The 18,823-nt window shown below is 65.8% G+C and overlaps 4 protein-coding genes across 5 annotated transcripts in view; 2 read left to right on the forward strand and 2 right to left on the reverse strand.

Annotated features, from left to right (window-relative positions):
- Positions 1-3,388: 3,388 nt before the first annotated feature.
- Positions 3,389-6,592, forward strand: FA09DRAFT_171449 (Opi1-domain-containing protein). The gene is made up of 5 exons (XM_025739296.1): positions 3,389-4,054; positions 4,149-4,483; positions 4,553-4,681; positions 4,753-5,238; positions 5,302-6,592. The coding sequence occupies exons 1-5, from the start codon at positions 3,577-3,579 to the stop codon at positions 6,373-6,375; spliced, it is 2,502 nt and encodes an 833-aa protein (XP_025594932.1). The 5' UTR covers positions 3,389-3,576; the 3' UTR covers positions 6,376-6,592.
- A 205-nt stretch (positions 6,593-6,797) lies between these two features.
- Positions 6,798-11,258, reverse strand: FA09DRAFT_171443 (hypothetical protein). The gene is made up of 5 exons (XM_025739295.1): positions 10,251-11,258; positions 7,770-10,161; positions 7,368-7,697; positions 7,249-7,311; positions 6,798-7,185 (listed from the first exon to the last, which is right to left on the reverse strand). Exons 1-5 carry the CDS (start codon positions 10,871-10,873, stop codon positions 6,991-6,993), a joined length of 3,603 nt encoding a protein of 1,200 aa, XP_025594933.1. The 5' UTR covers positions 10,874-11,258; the 3' UTR covers positions 6,798-6,990.
- Positions 11,259-16,094: 4,836 nt separating this feature from the next.
- Positions 16,095-18,823, reverse strand: part of FA09DRAFT_313319 — a gene marked incomplete at both ends in the record, with an annotated part of 13,336 nt that continues 10,607 nt past the window's right edge. Inside the window, 6 exons of one of the 2 annotated variants that reach the window (XM_025740727.1) lie at positions 16,095-16,602; positions 16,769-17,060; positions 17,119-17,525; positions 17,575-17,953; positions 18,008-18,458; positions 18,573-18,724. In XM_025740727.1, coding sequence (XP_025594983.1) covers positions 16,132-16,602; positions 16,769-17,060; positions 17,119-17,525; positions 17,575-17,953; positions 18,008-18,458; positions 18,573-18,724 — 2,152 coding nt within the window. Of the gene's footprint in view, positions 16,603-16,768; positions 17,061-17,118; positions 17,526-17,574; positions 17,954-18,007; positions 18,459-18,572; positions 18,725-18,823 lie in introns of those variants that run through there. The other variant, XM_025740726.1, reaches the window with a different exon arrangement.
- FA09DRAFT_302790 (PRTase-like protein) overlaps positions 18,623-18,823 on the forward strand; it is a gene marked incomplete at both ends in the record, with an annotated part of 2,146 nt that continues 1,945 nt past the window's right edge. The window contains one exon of the mRNA XM_025740416.1: positions 18,623-18,746. Coding sequence (XP_025594934.1) covers positions 18,623-18,746 — 124 coding nt within the window. The remainder of the gene's footprint in view (positions 18,747-18,823) is intronic.

Genomic DNA, 18,823 nt, shown 5'->3' on the forward strand with positions numbered 1-18,823 from the left:
CCGAGAAACACTCTCGACTCCAGCAGCACGGGCGCCTCCGGCGCTGGGCGGGGGTCTCTGCAGGGCAGGCGCAGAATGGCCTGAGCGTTGCCACGGCTGCGGCAACGGCAACGGCGGCCTGCGCCTGCACCGGCGCCGCCGGACAGCCTGCGCGTCATCTGAGCATCATCCATCGACCTCGACGTGCGTCTAGGTCTCCTCTTTCGATTCAAGCCAAGCACAGCGGCGCAAGGCGAATCGCCTCAGCGCCAGCATCAGTGCAGCGCCTCACAGAAGCCGACGGGCAGGCGGCAGCGAAGAGACCCTCGGAGCTCAAGCACGAGCTGGCGCGGCGCTAAGCACGACCACGCAGCCTCGGCGAGGCGCAAGCGCGCGCTGCAGGCTGGCGCAGCCCAGCCGCAGCAGCTGCAGATGTAGCGAGCCGCAGCTCGGTCTGGCTCCAACTTGTGCCACCCTGCGTCTGCCGTCTTTTCCTCTCTCTCGTTTCTGCAGCAGCAGGCGAAGAAGCCTTCCTCTTGGTGCTGTGCTGCTGCTCGGATGATGCTGCCTGCTGCTCCCTCCGAGGTCCGGGCCATCCGCACGCCGCTGCAGCTGCGCTAGCGTCGTGCGCGCGCTCCAACGTGTGCAGCCGAGTGTGGGGATGGCCGAGCACCGAGCGCCGAGGGTCTGCTCGCTGGCCGAGGTAGCACTGGCGTCATGCGCTCTGCATGCTGGGGCTGATGCTGCATCTATGCTGGTGGGGGGCCTCGCCCATGTAGACGCAGCATGCAGGACCTTGCCTTGCGACGGCCGAGGAGGGCTCGGGCCATCCTCGAGCGCGAGAGGGAGGCCCGTGGGTGGGTCTTTGTGTTGGGGCCAGCGAGCGGACGAGGCGCCCACCGAGCCTCTGAGGCTTGGTCACGTGCCAGCCCTCTCTGACTGCTGTCCCGACGCAGAGCTGCGGTGCACTCTTGGGCCCTCGCGAACAAAAGCGCAGGCAAAAGAGAGATCACGCATCGCATCTGCACGTCGGAGCGGCCGGCGAGAGCGCCGGGGGCCGGCGTGGCGCATGCGGAAGGCGCCACGCTTCGATGCGCTTTCACGCCTGTGCAGCGCGAGGCCCAGGTGGTGGCTTGCAACCACGAACGCATTTGATTCTTGTGATGAGCACAAACGAGGACGAAGGGGCACGGCAGGGCTTCTGCCATCGTGGCTGCTTCTGCGGCAGACCTCACCCTCCGCCGCCCCGAACGAGAGCGAGGCGCAAGTCTCAGTGAGAGCAGCGTGGCCCTCCACAGCGTGCGCGCAAGCTGGCCAGGCAAGCGAGCTTGATCTCGAGCGGTCCATTTGCGAACTTGCGCACGTCGAGATTGCGCCGGAGAGAGGGAGCACGCGAGATGCACTCCATCCAGAGACGTAGGCTTGAAAGCGTGCCCTGGACGGCAAGCACGAACATCCTTTCGCGACATGCAGCGGGCCAGGTGGAGGAGAGCCGCACCCTGCCGCCCGCCCGAGATACGATGATGATGCCGCTCTTGGGGGATCTGAGCGGCATGATCGACGGGCGAGGCAGATCTCAGCCCCGGGACTGGGCGACGGGTGCGGGTCCCTTGGGGGGCCCAGCTCGCTCGGCGCGCATGTGAGAGCCACACGCGCTCCCGGCGTCCAGCTCGGCAGCGAGAGCAGATGGACTCCGCCCACGCCAGCGCCAGGGTGCAGCCAGCCATGCCGGGCGTGGGGGGCTCTCAACTCGTCCTGCATCTGCATCATCCGGCTTCCATGCGAAGCGGCGGTGCCGTCGGGTGTGCGGCCAGACGGCAACGAGAGCTTCGGTACGCGCGAGCATCAGAGCAACGTGTGGGCATGGCGAGGCAGGTCGCAAGCGAGCGAGCGGCGCTATACACCGCATGCCGTCCATGTGGACCCTCGGCCTCCATCGTCGAGGATTCTGCCTCCGCACACGATGCTCGCCGCACTCCGCATCCTTTTGAGGCGACAAAGAGCGAGCTTGACGAAGCGCGAAGAGCGAGGAGCGAAAGGCCAGCCTGCAGCTCAGGGAGCGAGGGTCATTCTCCAAAGCACCAAGGTGGAGCGCTCGCTCCCCTTTGCGCCGCGGCACAGCGGGCAGGGCACCCGCAGACGCGCCGCGGCAATCTGTGCAGCTCGAGGCTAGCGTGGGAGGAGGGAAGCGGCGGGGAGCCGAAGGAGAAGCGCTCTCGCTCCCACTCGCCTCGCAAACACAAACGCGGGTCGCTTTCAAGTCCGGAGCAGCTCACCCTTGCTGCCGCACGCCTCTGCGCATCGTTGAGCTGTGCGAGACGGCGACGAGGAAGGCACGGAGGGGAGGACAAGGGCGGCGTGCTCAACGCTTGCAGCGTTCACGTGCGAGGCCGCTGCCGCAAGCGTTACGGCCGTGCCTTGATGCCGCCGCTGGCTGCGTGCCTGCGCGCGCTGCGGGCTGGCTGCTGCTGATGACGCGTGGGTGCGGCGCAGAGGCAGCGCGCAGCAGGCGCGGAGGTCCGAGCTCGGTGGCCGCGCCGCGGTGCTTTCAGCCGCTCGCGGTGCGGCGTGGGCGGTGGGCGGCAGCAGCACCAGCAGCACCAGCACAGCACCAGCAGCCACGCCCGCCGCATGCCCGCCGCACCGCACCGCACCGCCTGCGCCGCTCGCGCCTCTCGTCGCTGCGGCTGCGGCTGCGCTCCTCGTCTGCATGCGTGGGCGCTGCAGCCTGCTGTGCGACGCTGAGCTCCACCATCCCTACTCTCCTCTCGCACCTCGTTCCTACGCATCTCTCCACTCGGCAGCGACTCTGCTGCTGCACCCCCAACGCCTGAGCCGCTGCCTTCCTCGGCTCTCCCGCCGACGCGTCGGCCGCCGCGGCGCCAGATCTGAACTCCGGTTCGACGAGCGCAAGGGCCCTTTGCTCTTCGCCGCTCGCCTCGTGCTGCTGCTGCGCCGCCCTCGCTCCTCTCTTCGCACACCGCTCGCTGGCGCCTGCTCTGCCCGCCGCAGCTGCGTGCCCAGGCTCTCGCTTGAGACGCAGCGCAGCCTCTCCGCGGAAATCCAAGCGCCAGCGGGGGGCGTGGCCCAGCAGAGGCGCGCGGCCCTTCGCGCTTCTCACGTGTGCTGCCGCACGCGCGTGCGCCCAGCCGAGCCGCCTCATCCCTCGAGGCGCCAGCAGCACACCGTCTGCTCGTCACCACCACCTCCACCCACCTCATCTGCACACCTCCGCTGCGTGTGCCGAGAGCCTCTCTCTTCTCGCACCTTGCTCCGCCCCTCGCTGCCAAGGTGTGCCTTGCCGCTGCCGCGCGTCTGCCGTGCAGGGCAAATTGCCACCCCGCACCCGCACCGCCGCTGCGCCCCGCCCGCGGCGCGCGCGCCTCTGCCGCGGCCAAGCAGTCGAGTCGAGTTCGCTGAGTGCGTGCTGAGCCTGCAGCAGGCCGCCTGCGCCTCTCTGCCGCTGCTGCCGCCCGGCGACATCTTCCGCCGCACCTCGGCAGCGGGACACCTCTCTCTCCGCTGCTGCTCGACCCCTAGACGGCGTGGGCAACTTCCCAGCTCCTCTCTCTTCCACCCCAAGCGTAGCGCGTCGCCATGGCCACGCCTTCATCTTCGCGCCTGGCGCCAGACGCCATGGACCAAGACGAGTATCCGATCGCGTCTTCCTCGCGCGCCTCCTCTTCTGCTGCGGCACACGAGCGACGCAGCAGTGCCTCTTCCACCTCTGCGCCGCACGCCGACGCAGAAGAGGCACGCTGGCGCGCCATTCGCGATGCCGGCGATGCCGCTGGTCCCGCCGCGGCCGACACGCCAGGTCGCGAGGGTGCCGCCACGCCCAATGCCTCCTCGCACGGTGGCTATGATGATGAAGCCGCGACCGAGGAGGAGACGTATGAGGCCAGCACGCCCTCGCGCGCTTCGCTCAGCGTAGACGCCGAGGACGAGGACGTCAAGATTGCGATCATGGCACTGGGAGCCATGAAGCACTTGGATGGAAGATCGCACGCGGCGGAGACGGGAGAGGACGAGGGGAGCGCCGGGTCGGCGGCTGCGAGGATACGACGAGCGCCTTGTGAGTACGCATAGCCGACGCACGGCGATGCAGGAGGAAGTGGGCGTGCGGCCATGGCGCATCAGCTCTTTGCTGACGCTGGGCATTGCCGCAGCTCCAGCAAGAGGCTCTTCATCGTACCACTCCGCCTCTTCCGCACCCTCTACCAACTCGACGACGATTTCGTCTCCCATTTCGACGCCCGGCTCGGAGACGACCGGTCTTTCAGTGCCCTCGACCTCTTCTCCCAAGGTCCCACGCACGTTGGGCGATCTGCCGCCCGACTTTCCCTTCCCGGCAGTGGTGCAGGATGAGGACGGAAACGAGGTCACCGTCGATCCGGAGATGATGAAGGACGCAGACTTCCTGAGGAAGGTCTCCCACTTGCCGATTGTGCGAGGGACGCTGCGCGCCTACGAGCTCTCAAAGCAGCACAGCCGCGTCGTCAAGGTGAGTGCCCGTCTCTCCCGGCCCACGCCACCGCGCGGGACTGCGCTGACGCTGCGCCGTACTGCGCAGTACGGCTCGGATCTGGTGGAGAGCGGCGTCAAGGCCATCTCGCGTCCAGTAGTCAGCCGCGTCAGCGCCAGATTGGGGGAGAAGGGCGTGGAGCAGTTGGATGCCTTTGCTGCGCGGCAACTCGAGCGGGTGAGTGATCGCGACATGTCAAGGGGCCCACACTGGAGCACTGTGGCTCAGACGTGCACTGTGCCACACAGCTTTACCCGTCGGCGGAAGGCACGCAGTCGCGCAAGGAGCGCCAAGAGGTGCTGGATGAGCTCGACGAGCGCGAGAGGACGGAGTGGAAGGACATGAGCGTCGAGGAGAAGTCGAAGCGGCGCAAGGCCTACTTTGCGCTGCGCATGGAGGAACGAGAGCGCGAGATGGTCGTCAACGAGCTGCGCAACCGGAAAGGCAAGAACCGTGCTTCGCAGCAGCAGCAGCAGCAGCAAGAACAGGCTCGCGGATCAACGGCCTTGGTCGCCACGCGCAGCTCGGACGGTCACGATGGCAGACAGCCAGGCGCGAGAGCGTACACGGCGGAACAGAGCGCCGCGGCGGCGAGAAGCCAGGCGGCAACGACGTCGAGCGGAGGTGGCTGGGGATCCATGCTCGTCGAGGCTGGTGTCACGGCCGGCGGCCTGAGTGCTGCCGTGAGCGAAGAGAGCATGAAGAGCCTCAAGTACTGTCTGCAGTGGCTGCAGGTGAGCCTTGCGCACTTTGACTTGCGTGCGCTAGGGACGCCGCTGATGCCAACGCCTTCGCAGTACGCCACCGCCCACATCGAGCATCAAGTGACGATTCTGCGCGATCTCATCGTGAAGCTCAACCACGGCGAGCTGGAGATTTCGCATGCTGCACTGCAGCATCTCGGCAACATCAAGGGCGATGTGGTGCAGACGATCCGAGGCGTCGTGGATGTGGTGGGCAAGTACGCCGGCGGCGCGCTCCCCGAGCCCGCGCGAGGCAGCGTCAAGGCCTTCATCCTCAGTCTTCCCGCGCGCTGGGCCACGGTCAATCGCCCGACCGAGCTTGCGGCAGGCCCTTCCTCGCCGTCGTCCTTCGGCGGCTCGCCTGCCTCGCCCTCCTTCTCAGCCGCACACATCAGCGGCGGCGACTCGGCGACACAACAGCTCAACCTGCCTCCTCATCGCGCCACACAAGCTGCAGCTGCTCGGCAAGCTCAACAGATGCACATGGCTGCCACGACGCAGGCGGCGAACCGCGTGCTGACGCTCGCAGTCGAGTCGCTCGACGTGCTCCGAAGCGTCACGATCGTGTTTGGCGAGTCCCTGGACCGCGCAGATCTCTGGGTCGAACGTCTACGCGTACTGGGCCTGCAACGCAAGCGTGCTCACGAGCAGGCCGCTGCCGAAGAGGCGGCGGCACGCATCGATGATGGCATGCGGGGCGCCCTCTCCTCTCCGAGCCAGCGCAACTGGGAGTCTGCGCGCGGCATCTCTGGACGCCACACGAGTCCCGGAGGCGACAGCAACGTCTCGGCCACGACGTCTGGCTCGAAACGCCGACGCGTCAGAGACGACGGAGTGCCCATGTCTCGCAGTCCCAGCGTGAGCGGCACGCCTGCTCCTCGCATGTCGTCGCATGGCATTAGCGACGATGAAGGAGGCCGCACGGAGACAGAACGCCCGACTTCCACGCGCATGGCTTCCTTTACCGCCGGCGCGTCGAGCTCGGTCTCGCCCGCCGCCGAGACTTCGGCGGCGAGCCGCAGACGCAAGCAGCGCGCGGGCAGCAAGAGTCAGAGCGGAGCGAGAACGCCGAGCGCCCACAACACGCCGGCTTTCAAGCAGCTGCAGCTGCAAGACGAGAAGCGCTGATGCGCCCGCCAGATCCCTTGTGCAGCGCTGCAGGATCTCTGAGCGCGCACGCGCGAGCTACGTCTTGCACTCGACTCTTTCTCGGCCGATCGCTCCGAGCAGCCTCTTCCCCTGTCCTTCTTCGCTTCGCGGTGATCATGACTCCTTCTTCTCTTCATATTCTCCTTCCCGCATATCCCCACAGCATCCTTGCTTCTCTCTCGCCGTCATTCTGCCGCACCCTTTCTTCATCAAGCTTTCGCTCGCTCGCTCGCTTTCCTTTCGTCTTGCCTCTGGTCTCGTTCGTTCCTCGTCGTCTGTTCATCCTCTCCTTTTCTCCACCCGCATCTCCTTCCCTCTGCTTTCCTTCCCTCACTCGCCTCGCTGGTACGCAGCTGCAGCTCCAGCGCCTCAAATGTATGCTCACATTCTCATTGACGGGGCGGAGGGGTATGTCATGGGCGAGGAGAGAGCCGGAGAGAGGGAGACGTGTGGAGGGGAGAGAGCAGCAGGGGAAGCGAGGCGAGGCGAAGCGGCGTGCGCGGTGCGAAAAGGTGCAAGCGGCGCAGCCGCAGGCGAGGATGCCTGCGAGCCTCGCCCCAGCCACGCGCCGCTCCTGACTCCCCTCTCGCTTGCTCAGAGCGACGCGAGCGTGCGCAGGCCCACGATGAGCACCTCGGCATCGTCCTCGGTGTCAGTAAATGCCACGAGCGGCGAGCGATGCCGATCGTGCCAGACAATGCGGAAGCTGTTCGGCATGCGCCCCTCCTCGTCGAACTCTTCGACCGAAGCGATGTTGCCGCGCAGCTCGATGTGCTCTAGAGCCGGCTCCTGTGGGATGAAGAGGGCGCAATGGTGAGAGGATGAGGAGAGCGGAGAGGAGAAGCCACTCACGCCCTGCGCCTTGCCGAGGCTCAGCGAGTGGTCTCGCAGCGTGAACCAGCGGCGACGCCATGACTGCGCAGGGGAACGTCAATGCGCTGCAGGCAAGAGCAGCAGCTATGGCAACTCACCGGCACGACGCCGCCCGTCTGCACATTGATGGAGCCCTCAAGCGCCAGTTCGCCTTCCTCGTACAGCGCCCTAAAGTCCCCCTCGAGTGCCTCTCTTGCTCGTGTCTTCGCCTGCGCGCGCCGCTGTGCCTCTTCTTGGCGACGACGAGCAGCCTCGGCCTCCTCTCGCAGCTTGGCCTCTCGCAGTGCCCTCGAGCGAGCTTGCCGCTCGGCGGCCTGCACTGCGTCGCGTTCGTCCAGCTCTCGCTGCTCCTGCTCCCGTCGGGCGGCGGCAGCTCGCGCCTCCTCCTCCTCCTTCATCCGCTCAACGGCAGCTCGACGTCGTCGTTCCTGCGCGTCGAAGAGAGCGTCAGTCATGGCCGAGAGGCGTTCGAGAAACAGGCCACGTACGGCATCACCCACCTCAGACTCGAGCTGACTGCGCTCGTACGCGCCGAGCTGATCTCGCAGCGCCTGTTCTCTCGCCCACTTGGCGCGCGCCAAGAATTCCGCCTGCGCTCTCTCTCGGTTCCTGCGTTCCGCCTCTGACACTTCAAAGGCCAGCCGGCGCTGCTCCAGCCTCGCGACTTCGATCTGCGCTCTTGCCGCTCTGTCGGCAGCGTGCGCTCGTCGGCGCGCCTCGGCAACGCGCGTCATGTCGTCGTGGCTCTCGCCTGCCCAGCGTGCATCTTCTAGCTCTTCCTCCGAGAGCGGCGGCGGAGGTGGGAGCTGCTTGCTCCGCGGTCGTTCCTTCGCCGCGTACTGTGCCTCTCGATCAGCAGCGATGCGCGAGCGCATCTGACGTTCTAGCCAGCTTTCGCCCTCGAGGAAGAGACGCTCGGCTTTCGCCGCTGGTCGCAGCATCGCAGGTATTGCCGGCACGGGAGGCACCGAGCTGATGCCACTGTGGTGCGCCTGCGTCTTCTGATCGATCGTCGTCATGCTCCACTTGGACGTCTGAGGCGGCGCAGCTGGCATCCAGAGGCCAAGCGCAGGCGTGGGCCCGAGATCGATCTCTGGCTGTCGGAAACGCGCATCGACGAGCGTGGCGGCCGCTGCGGCACGGGCTGCCTCAATGGCCTCGTCCTTGGCCGACGGGCGGCCATCGAGCATAAGATTGCGCGTGCGAGGCGTCGTCGTCGCTGCAGCACGCGGCGAAGACCGAGGCGTCGCGCGTGGCGGCGACAGTGGCACTGCACGCAGCGGCGATGAAGGTGCGATGCGAGGCGGCGACAAGGGCGCCGCCGTACTGCCGCCCGTAGAGCGCGAGTTGGAAGCGGAATGCGAGGAGCGCGGGTGGACGATGGAGAAATGCGCCGGCTCGAGACAAGACGAAGGCACGGGCGAGAGACTGTTGCCCTTGCTTGCCTGCTCCGTCGAAGAGCGCAGGTCGTCGACGCTCGGGTTGCGAGGCAGCGGCGCATCGGGCGGAGAGGAGCTCGGCGGTCGTCTGATCGTCGAAATGCTGCTAGCCTTGCTCGACGGCGGCGCTGCCAGCGTACTCGCGAGTGTAGGCGCGAAGCGAGCATCAGTAGAGTGCAGCGTGGCGCTCTTCTTTGTGCTCTTGTCGCTGCGGAGCTGCTGCTCATCAACGGACTCTTCACTCATGCGCGACAGCTTGCCAGAGTTGCTGCGGCTTGCTGTGGTATCAACGGACGGTCGACCGTGCACCGAGTTCGACGTCGCAGCCGTACTGGTGGTCGTTCGGCTGTCCGTCGTCTCCATGCGCGCAGAGGTGCGAGAATCAATCGTGTCGTACTTGCTCGCCCGCGTATCCGACGACGCCGTGTCCTGGCTGAGAGTAGGCTTGTGGCGCGTGAACGGCTTGTGCTGTCTCTCGATGCGACTCGCCGCAGCCATAGGCATGCTGCCGCACCACTTGCGCTGTTCCTTCGAGAGCTTCTGCATCAGCTTGTCTCGCCGTTGCTCTTCTGAGCGGACGCGGGCCGCCTCTTTTCGCCGTGTGCGTTCGCGCTCAATCGCGGTCATCGAAGCAGCCTGCTCTTGCTGCCACTTGACGAACTCGTCTCGCTCGCGCTCGAGCCGCTGCGCTTCTTCGGGATCGACGTCGATGGGAGCGGCCAGCACGGCGTCGAGTTGCGCCTGCTCCGCCACGCTGCCTTCCTCTTCGCCATCGTCTAGCTCGTCAAGATCGAGCGCCGACGGCATAGGTGCGTGTCTGAACGCTCGTGCTGTAGCGATGCTGGTACGATGGCTCAGATAGCCTGCCGCGAGCGAGGAGAGGTTGAGGTTTAGCACCGCCGAAGAGTCCGTCGCGTTCGTGCCGTTCGTGACGGCGGTCCACTTGCTCCATCGTTCCGGCTTGATGACCACGCCGTCGGTCTTCTCCGGCTCGGCGGACATCATGACCCAGCCGTCGGGCGGCGAAATGAGCGGCTTGCTCGACGGATCGACTGAAGGCGTCGTCATGGGCGGAATGGTGGCGCTGAAGGTGCGCATCGAAGGCGTGTTCGGCATGGAGTACATGTCGTCGGAGCTGCCCCAGTCCGAGGCGCACGTAGGCACGCTGCGTCGAGAGTTGTCGTGCTGCAGCGAAGGCGCGAGCTCCTCGGCCACCTCTTCCTCTTCCTCCTCTTGCGGCTTCGGAGGCGGCGGTGGCGGCGGCGTCGGCGAACGTGGCGCGGCGCGTGGAAGTGTCGGCACGAGCGGAGTGCCGGGCGCGAGCTTGAGCGTGACGCGGATGAGCTGGTCTGTGAGCTCAGAGGGTCGAGAAATGACGGCCATGGCGATCAGTGCTGGATAGACGTCGACGAGCGCGCGTCCGTGGCCGAGTGCTCTTGCGCGGCGCACAGCGCTGCGAGGCGAGAGCGGCCGTCAGTGGTCGAGCGCGCACAAGGGAACAGCCAGCGACTCGCCGCTTCGCGCTCGATGACTCTGACTCACCTGACGCTTAGCCCAAAGAAGAGCACGAGCATGTACTGATCGCAGACGCGCAGCAGCAAAAAGCGCACCTCGTTCGCCAGCATGAGGCGTTTGGCGCCATTCCATCCTCCCTCCGCCTCATACGAGCCCTTGAGCAGCACCTCGAGACTCGGCGTCGCTCTGCTCGTCGTCTCTGCTACGCCATCGACGCCTTTGCGAGCGTAGGAAAGGAGTAGGAAGGAGATCGATGGCGACGCAGCTCGAAGCGAGGTCCATGCCGCGGTGACGGCGGGACTCTGACTGTCGAGCGCCATGGGCGCAGCTTGCAGGAGCAAGCTGGAGTCGAAGAGTGGCGGGTCGGGAAAGGCGTGAGAGTGATTGAGGGCGGAGAGGAGAGGAGAGGGCGCAGAAGGAGAGATGGGAGTGCGGAAGCGCCAGTATGGAGCTGCCCGTTCGTGAAGTGCCACCGAGCTCGAAGCGTGGCTGTCTGTGGAGCCAGAGCCGCGAGATGAGCGTGAGGCGCGAGCAGGCAGAAGAGAGGTGCGGTGCCAGCCTGCCGAGACTACAGAGCGCAGAGGGTGCAGCAGCGGCGACGCAGGCGGCATCTGCGTCGGCCGCTCGGCTGCTGAGGTGGCGAACGTCATGCTGGGCCCAAGCTGCTGCCGCCGGTGTGTTCAGGGTCCGGCTCGAGATGCGTAGCGGAGATCTGACGCGCCGAGACTGCGTGGAAAGGGAGAAGGAGGACCGAGCGAGCTGCGAGACGTGATGAGAAGATGCCCGAGCGTCCGGACCAGCCGGGATGCGGTTGCGAGCGAGTCCTCGGCACGAAGCGGTGGCGGTGGGATGAGCTCGCTCGCAAGTGAGAGGCCCGAGCGTGAGGAACTTCGAGCAGGAGAGCCACGCGCGCTTGCACGAGCCCGAGAGAGCTTGGGCCTCCTCTGTCCCTTGCCTCTCTCTCTCTCTGCCGTCGGGGATCAAGCCGCGTGCCGAGCGTAGCCGCAGAGGTGCGTGCGTGTCGGTGCTCGATGAGCCTCGCAGGAGAGGAGATGGTGGTGGGAGAAGCGAGAAGCGCTTCGTGGCGAGCTGCCAGAGGTGAGAGAGAGACGAGAGGGCGGGGCTCTCGCAGCCTGCTCGCACTCTGCTGCTCCACACACTTTCCTGCAGGCGCCGAGATCGGCCTCGTCGGGCTCCACTTGGGCCACTGCTCTGTGGTTGCTGACTCGCTGCTGCGTGCGCAGAGAGAGGGCTCGACCCAGTGCTGCCACGCTCGTGGCAAGCTCGGCGCCGGCGCGGCGTAGCTCTGCAACCAAGGCCGAGGCAGAAGGGCCCGGATGATCTTGCCGCTGTCTGCTGCTGATCTTGCGCCCTGCTGCTGCTGCTGCTCTGCTGAGGTGCCGCGCCGGCTGTCCTCGAGATGCTTGCTGTGCCTGCGCCGACCTCGGAGTCTTTCTGCTGTTGCCCTGGGCCGAGGACGAAGAGAAGAAAGGATCGCCGTGCTCCGGCGGCGCAAGGCGCTAGTGCTGCCGATGGGTGTCTGGCGTCGGTGCCTATCAACTCCGAGTCCGGGGTGCGGTGGCTGCCGCCGTGTGCCTGCCTGCTTCGGTCGTCGAGCAGCAGGACCGTGTGTTGTCGAGCGGTCACGAGTGGCGAGAGGCGACATGCAGTCTACTGTGGCCGCAGCGCTCGGTGGCGCCGATGCGCGGGAAGCACTCTATCCCAAGCCACTTCGTCTCACCCCTCTGAAGGTCCGGCTGCGGGCGCCCCTGAGCGAGCCTCGGCCTCGCGTGCGCTGCTGCGGCACCCGCGCTGCTGCTTTCAGCCCTACGACCGCGGTCGAAAGCAGCCGCAAGCAGAGCCGTATGGAGGCTGCCCCCACGAATAGATCGACGCTGCCCCTGCGCCCTCCTAGATGTTGCCTGGCTCGGAGCCGGGCTTATGCTCGTGGACCGCACGCGCCGAGTGTGTCATGGGACGTTTCTAGCTTGCCTCGCTTGCTTGCCTGAGCTGCCGTGTCTGGCATCTCACCTCTCTTGTTGCGCATCAAGACGTCGAGCGCTTGAGGAGTCAACGAGAGGAAGGCGACGCAGGAGGACAAGGCGAGGCTCGAGCGTGCATGCAGGACAAGAGGCAAGAGGCGCGAGGCGCGCACAAGGCGAAGAGCGTGGAGCGTTCGCCCGCCGCGCAACCGCGCCGCTGCGCCCGCGCACCGCCTTCGCGCCTCGCTGCCTGCCGCGGCGGCGGCAAGCGGCAGCGGCGCGCTGCACCTGAGCCGCCTCCGCTGCGCCCCTGACGCTGCGCCGGGATGAGGACGAGACACCTGCTGCTGCATGCTGATGCCGCCGCAGCTGCCCTTGCGGCTCGGGTCGGCTCCCGCTGCCGCTGCCGGCTTCGTAGAGCAGGCGACTGGAGGCGCGATCACGGCGCGACGGAGGGAGCCTGCCGCGCGCCGATGCCGCCGCCGCCGCCGCCGCCGCCGCCGCCGCCTCGGCTCCGCTGCCGCATCCGCGCTCCGTGATGAGCCCTATTGGCTCGCAGCCGTTGAGCGTGCTCTCACCACCACCACCATCTCCTTCTCTCGGCTGGCTGCGCCATCGGGCGTGGCCGGTCCGCGACACGACATCCCGCTTGAGCGACGACCAAGTCCATGAGCGAGTAGAGTCCAGCGCCGATGAGGCTGTCCTGCGTGTGCCTGTCAGGCATGCGTGAGGCTCCCTCATCTTCGCGGGCCTCGACTTCGCTTGATAGCTTCGGGCGTCGCTTCACGCGGCGAAAGTCGCTTCTTCTTCTTCGTCCACCACCCTCTCTTTCTTCGCGTCGAGGTCTTCCATCTGGCCAGATCGCGGCCCGTTCACGGAGAAGGTCGCCTTACTGCTGGACCTAGAGACACAGATCTGTGCAGTCTATCGCTTCTGAGACCGTCTATGCGTGCCTGTCAGGCCTGCATGGATCGTCTCAGCAGCTGCCGTTAGGCTGCACAGATCTACGCTTCTTCGTCTTGAGCGGCGAGAGTCGCCTTCTCCTCTCGGCCCATCGCCTCGCTGCCTTTCTCTCTTCTTCGCACCAAGGTCCTCACCGCCTTCTGAGCGCGGGCGCTCCACCGACAAGGCGAGCTCACTGCTCAGCGATGCGCTTTGGCATGTAGATCTCGGCCGGCCCTCGACGAGCCTCTTCTGCGCAACCTGCGCGCAAGAGTCTCATCAAGGCGCTCGTCGCTCTGCACATGCTAAGCTCGTCACTTGCGCCGCAACGATCGTAGCTTCTTCGTCCACCATCTCTCTCTTCGCGTCAAGCTCTCTACGACGACCGTCTCGGCGACGTCTCGCTCCACGATGACCATCTCGGCATCGGTCTCTCGACGAAACGAGTAGCCCTCTCCGCCGAGCCGACTAGCATTGCAAGTGTTATGTAGACGGTACGGGCCAGGCTTTTGCACGTGTGTCTACCAGACACGCTTGGAACGGCCTGTCCCGTCGTTCTGCTTCACACATGCCTTGCTAGTCAACGAAGCAACGACATCGCCTCGTATTTGTCGGCGCAACACGCTCGCCTCCGTCTGCGCATCAAGGTCGCACCGACGCTCGGCCGCAATCCTCTTCCGTGCGGCCGGGCCAAGTCGATCGGCATCGCGTGTGCTCTTTGACGTCCATTAGTGAAGCAGTCGGACGTGTTTCTGTCAGACATGCGTCCAACTGCTTCACTAATGATGGCAGGGTCTCACGCCATGCTGGTCGACTTAGCCGCGACGGTGGTCTTCTGCGTTCGGCGCTCCATCATCGTCTCTGCTTTGGCATCAAGGACCTCGTCATCGTCATCGAGCGGAGCCGTTCTGCGCACGAAGCAACCTCGACGCTCATGGGATCATCCTTGCGAGTGTAGGTGCTTTGCGGTGCCTTGACGCTGTCGTACATGTGTCTGTCAGACACGCGTCCGATCGCCTCAAGCGCTCGTGACTGCATTTACACACGCCATCATCGTCCTTCGCGCGGCGAGCATCGCTTCTTCTGCTTGCCTCACGACCAGCCTCTCTCTTTTCGCTTGCGTCAAGATCCTCGCCGTTGGACGTCGCCGGTTCACCGACGTGGAGATTTCGCTGCACAGCGCGACGAGGGAAACAGGGCTCACGGCTCGTTTCGCCTTCGACTCTCCTTCATCGGCGCACCGATCAGTTTTTCTCGCGCGGACACCAACGCTCAGCTCCAGCTCGCGATGCGTATGGCCGATGAAGTCCATCCGAGGAGGCCCTCGTGTGTCTATCAGGCCTACGCAGGACCGCCTCAGATGTATCTGCTCGACCACACGCATTTCGTGCTGAAGCGCAGCCATCTGCAAGGTCGTCGTCTTCTTCAGCTCTGCGGATCGCACGCGTCGGACCATCGTCTCCGTCGCCCGTGCGTGCGTCGAGACACAAACGAGGCGAGCTCGCCGCTCGTGTCATGATGTCGGCAGGTGCAGATGCGGCATTTGTCTCCGAGGCCGTCTACGCGTGCCTGTCAGGCCTGCTTGTCCGATCTCAGAGGCATGATGCCGCATCGTGCTCCCATGCCTACATCGTCGCAGGAGTTCCGACTTCGCCTCCCCGATCTTCTCGACTACACTCGACTCGACTCGACCGACTCGACGACCCGACGAAAGCGCGCTCGTTACGTCTCGTGTGCGCTGCAGTGCTTAGGCAGAACAACCTTCCTGAGGCTGCCTATGTGTGTCTATCAGGCCCGCATAGGAGCATCAGGGAGGTCGTCTGCCCGCACATCCAGCGTAAGCGCACGTGTGACTGGGCTCTTGAAGCGTTCCTCGAGTCGGCTCGACGTCCCTCATCTCACGTGCAGCACTGGCGCCCTGAAGGACGGTGAGTCGAGTCAAGGAGTCGTCGACGACGGGTGGAGGGGAATGGGCGTCGAACGCCCTGATCGCTCACTGACACTTCGTCATACTCCTCACGCAGTCCTTCCTGCTCGAGATCTTCGCGTCGTCTCGAGTCAGGCATCGTGTTGCACGTACAGGGCGTCGTCGTCGGATAGAGTGCCGTACTCGATGCTAGTGGCGATACTCGCGCGATATGCGAAATGAAGAGAAGCCTCTCTGGGACTGCCTATGGATGCCTGTCAGGCAGCCATATACGGCCCCAGAGAGTCCTCTCTTCGCTCGCTGTCTCGTATGAGTCCGGCAACTAGCAGCGAGGCCGCATACTCCTCCTCGCTCTTCCGCCCGAATGCGTCGACGCGAGTCACGTGCGCAGCCGACGCATGGTGACCAAGTGAGTGCTTCGAGAAGCTCGTCAGTGCACGGCCGCCTCATCGTCGCCGCGGGAGAGGCGGGAGGAAAGCACGTCGAGAGGACTCAGCGTCGCCCGGCGGCGAGCGTGTTCGCTGTCGGATGCCCGGAAAAGCACGACGGCACATGGCCTCGTCGCTCACTAACACATTGTCTCTTCACCCCGCGCAGTCCTTTCCGCTGCAGCCATCTACTGTCGCGTCGCGCATCGCATCGTCTCCTTGAGCAAGACGTCAACCTCTCGAACGAGTTCAGCCTGGCCGCTTGAGTGTTGTGCGTGGCTTTGCGCCGGTCGGTCGCCTGATTTGATGCTGTCTATGTGTGCCTGTCAGGCACGCATAGACGGTGTGAGACCAGGTGGAACATCTTGCGCAAAGCAGACGTCAACTCGAGAGCAGCTAGGGTGGCATTCCTCTTCGGCTGCGTCGAGCGAAGGAGGTCAGAGTTCTGTCGTTCGAGACATTGGCTGTGAGCATAGCGGCAAGATGCAGAAGAAGTGCAAGGGGGCCGCAACTGACGCTCTCACCGCTCTCTGACCTCCAGCCCCTCAGTCACTTTGTCAGTCGCTCTTTCCCATCGTCCTCACGCTTCGCTCATCATCATCAAGGTATGTCATTCGCCTCTCGCCTCTCTAATGCTTCGCGCTCAACGCCCTAATCTTCTCCTCCTCTTCCCTCCTCTTCTTCTGCCTGATCAGCGTCTCCCTCTTCCTCTCATACATGCCCTTCCTCTCCTTTTCCCTCTCATCATCCCAGCTATCCATCACCTCATCCAACCACGGTCGCACCTCTACCACTTTCGCGCGCAGGTGCAGCGCGTGTAGCTGTTCCTCGTTGTACGAAACAATGACGTGATACGCCTCCGGGCCGACCTGCGGTGCTGCCGCTTGAGCGAGTGCCGTCTCCTCGCCTGCCTCGCGGGCGCGCGCCCAGTCATCGCGCATCGCCGCGTCCAGAGCGGCCACTTCTGCGCGGCGAGCGATCAAGCGTGCGACGCGCTGCGTCTCGTCGAGTTGCCGCGCGGAGCGAGAGGAGGGCAGGAGGATGCTGCGCTCGTAGATGCAGCGGATGTAGCGCGCGTGCAGGTCGGCGAGCACGAATGGCTAGGAGAGGCGCGAGCGTCAGTGCAGGCGAGGCGAGGCGCAGGCAGTAGATGGCTCCCAGCAAGGATCGGCGAGGCTGCAACACGAAGCGCGCCACGAAGCGAGTTGCAACACGAAGCGCGCCACGAAGCGAGTCTGATGGGAGGCAGGGCAAGCAGCAACTCACCGTGTTCGTGACAGGCAAGCCGACAAACGACAGGCTCGGATTGATGGCGTGCACGCAGTGCATGTGCAAGTTGGGCAGCCGGAAGGGCCAGGCGTCGACGATGTCTGCGTCGGCAGTCGTCGGTGAGGCGCCTGGTGTCGCACGCGCTTCGGCGAGCCGCGGCGGAGGCGTCAGGGGCGCGTAGAGCGCGGCGGCGGCGGGCGAGCGCGCATCGAAAGCGGCGTCGAGAGCAGAGGGAGAGGCGGAGGCATTGCGAAGAAGATGAACCCAGGGAATAGTGCCTGCTTCATACCTGCTTCAGGCGTCAGTCTCGGCTCACGAACGAGGAGCGAAGAGGGGAAAGGACGTACCCGACGCCGAGCAGTACCACCGTATTCGCAATCACTGTTCCGTCGACGAGCTCCAGATCCAGCGTCTGTTCTCCGCCCTCTTCTTTCAGGACGTATCGCTTCACCGCGGGCACGTCCCTGATGCGCTCGTCGGGCAGCGACACGAACACGGGGCGTGCCGCCTCGATGACGGAGCGCAGCACGGGGCGCTCCTTCGTTGTCGTCTGCGCGAGGTGTGCCGCCGCGTCGTTCGCGGAGTTGCCGTTGCCGACGACGACGATCTGGCGCGCGGCGTAGCGCGGCAGCGCGTAGGTGGAGGCAGTGCGATACCATTTGGCGTGGTGCACGAGTCCGGAGGCGACGGCAGACGCGAGACCCGGCACCGGAGGGTAGATGGGCGCGTCGTACCAGCCTGTTGCGACGACGAGCTGCGAGGGATGAGCGAGCGAAGGGAAAGAGGAAAGGGGAAGGACGCACCGCGTCCCAGTACTCTATCCTCTCGGCACCGCCCTCGTTCCAGTCGCGCACGCGCACCGCCCACCCGTCGTTGTCGCCCAGCTCCCAAGCGCCAAGCACCTCCATGCCACACCTGACGTTGGCCCTCGCTCGCTGTGCCGCGTTGCGCAGGTACGCGTGCGTCTCGTCGAGCGTCGGGAACGTCTCGCCCTCGCTGGGCGCCGGAAAGGGCGCCGCGGAGAAGGAGAGGAAGCGCGGCAGGACGTTGCCGCGCAGGGCGGGGTAGGCGGGCGAGGGCCACGCGGGGGTGGACGAAGAGGGAGGATGCAGGGGCCACTGGCCCTGCGCCGTGCCCGCGGGCAGCGAGGCTTCGTAGCGCGCGATGTCCTGCTCGAGATACCTGCGCGCTCCCAGTCAGCCCGCCTCTCGCCTCGTCCCACTGCGCTGCACGCACCATACGCCGCCGACGTCGGCGCGGCGCTCGTACAGCGCCACGTCGCGCCTCCGCCACGGCAGCGCCTCGGCGCCGGCATGGTCGTCGAGCAGCGCACGCAGCGCGGCAATGCCAGAGGGCCCGCCGCCGACGATGAGGATGCGCGCGGGCACGCGCTGTGGCAGCGCGGTGCGCGAGGAGAACTTGGACGCCATGTCGCCTTGTGACGAGGCCAGCAAGAGCGGCGAGAGGAGCACGAGAGGCGAGGCGCGTGAGGCGAGGTAACGGCAACGCCTCGGCGCCAGCGAGGTCGAGCGCGGGCGCGGGCAGATGTGGCGCTGCCTTGGATGAGTCGAGCGCGGCGACAGGGGTGGTGGTGGTGGCAAGCAGCGCCGTGCGAGATGCACAGAGCACGTTTGCTCCAGGCGCACTTCTTCCAGCGCCAGCCGGATGAACTCGAGCAGGCGCGAAGCTCGTCAAGCAGGGCCGTGCGCACGCAACGCTCGCACGTGACGTCTCCAATGCCGCGGCTTGACTGCCGCCGCTCTCGCACCCGCTCACTCCTCCACCACCAACCCCCTCTCACCCTCACCAGCCATGCCAGCGCCCAGCCCCGCCGCGCACATCGCGCCCGCCATGGCGCCGAGTGCATCGAGCGCCTCGACGTCGGCCGCGCGCGGCGGCAGTGCCGATGCCGTCGTCGTGCCGCCGCTGCCGCCGCACACCAATGTGCGGCGCCTCCCGCCGACTCAGCAGCTGAGTGCGTGCCTGCCGGCCTGCTGCGCGGTGCTGTCGTCTGCGATGCGCTGCACTGTGCTGTCGTCTGCGATGCGCTGC

The sequence above is a fragment of the Tilletiopsis washingtonensis genome (assembly GCF_003144115.1).
Source record: "Tilletiopsis washingtonensis strain MCA 4186 unplaced genomic scaffold FA09scaffold_28, whole genome shotgun sequence".
In the NCBI taxonomy this organism is placed as follows: Eukaryota; Fungi; Basidiomycota; class Exobasidiomycetes; order Entylomatales; genus Tilletiopsis; species Tilletiopsis washingtonensis.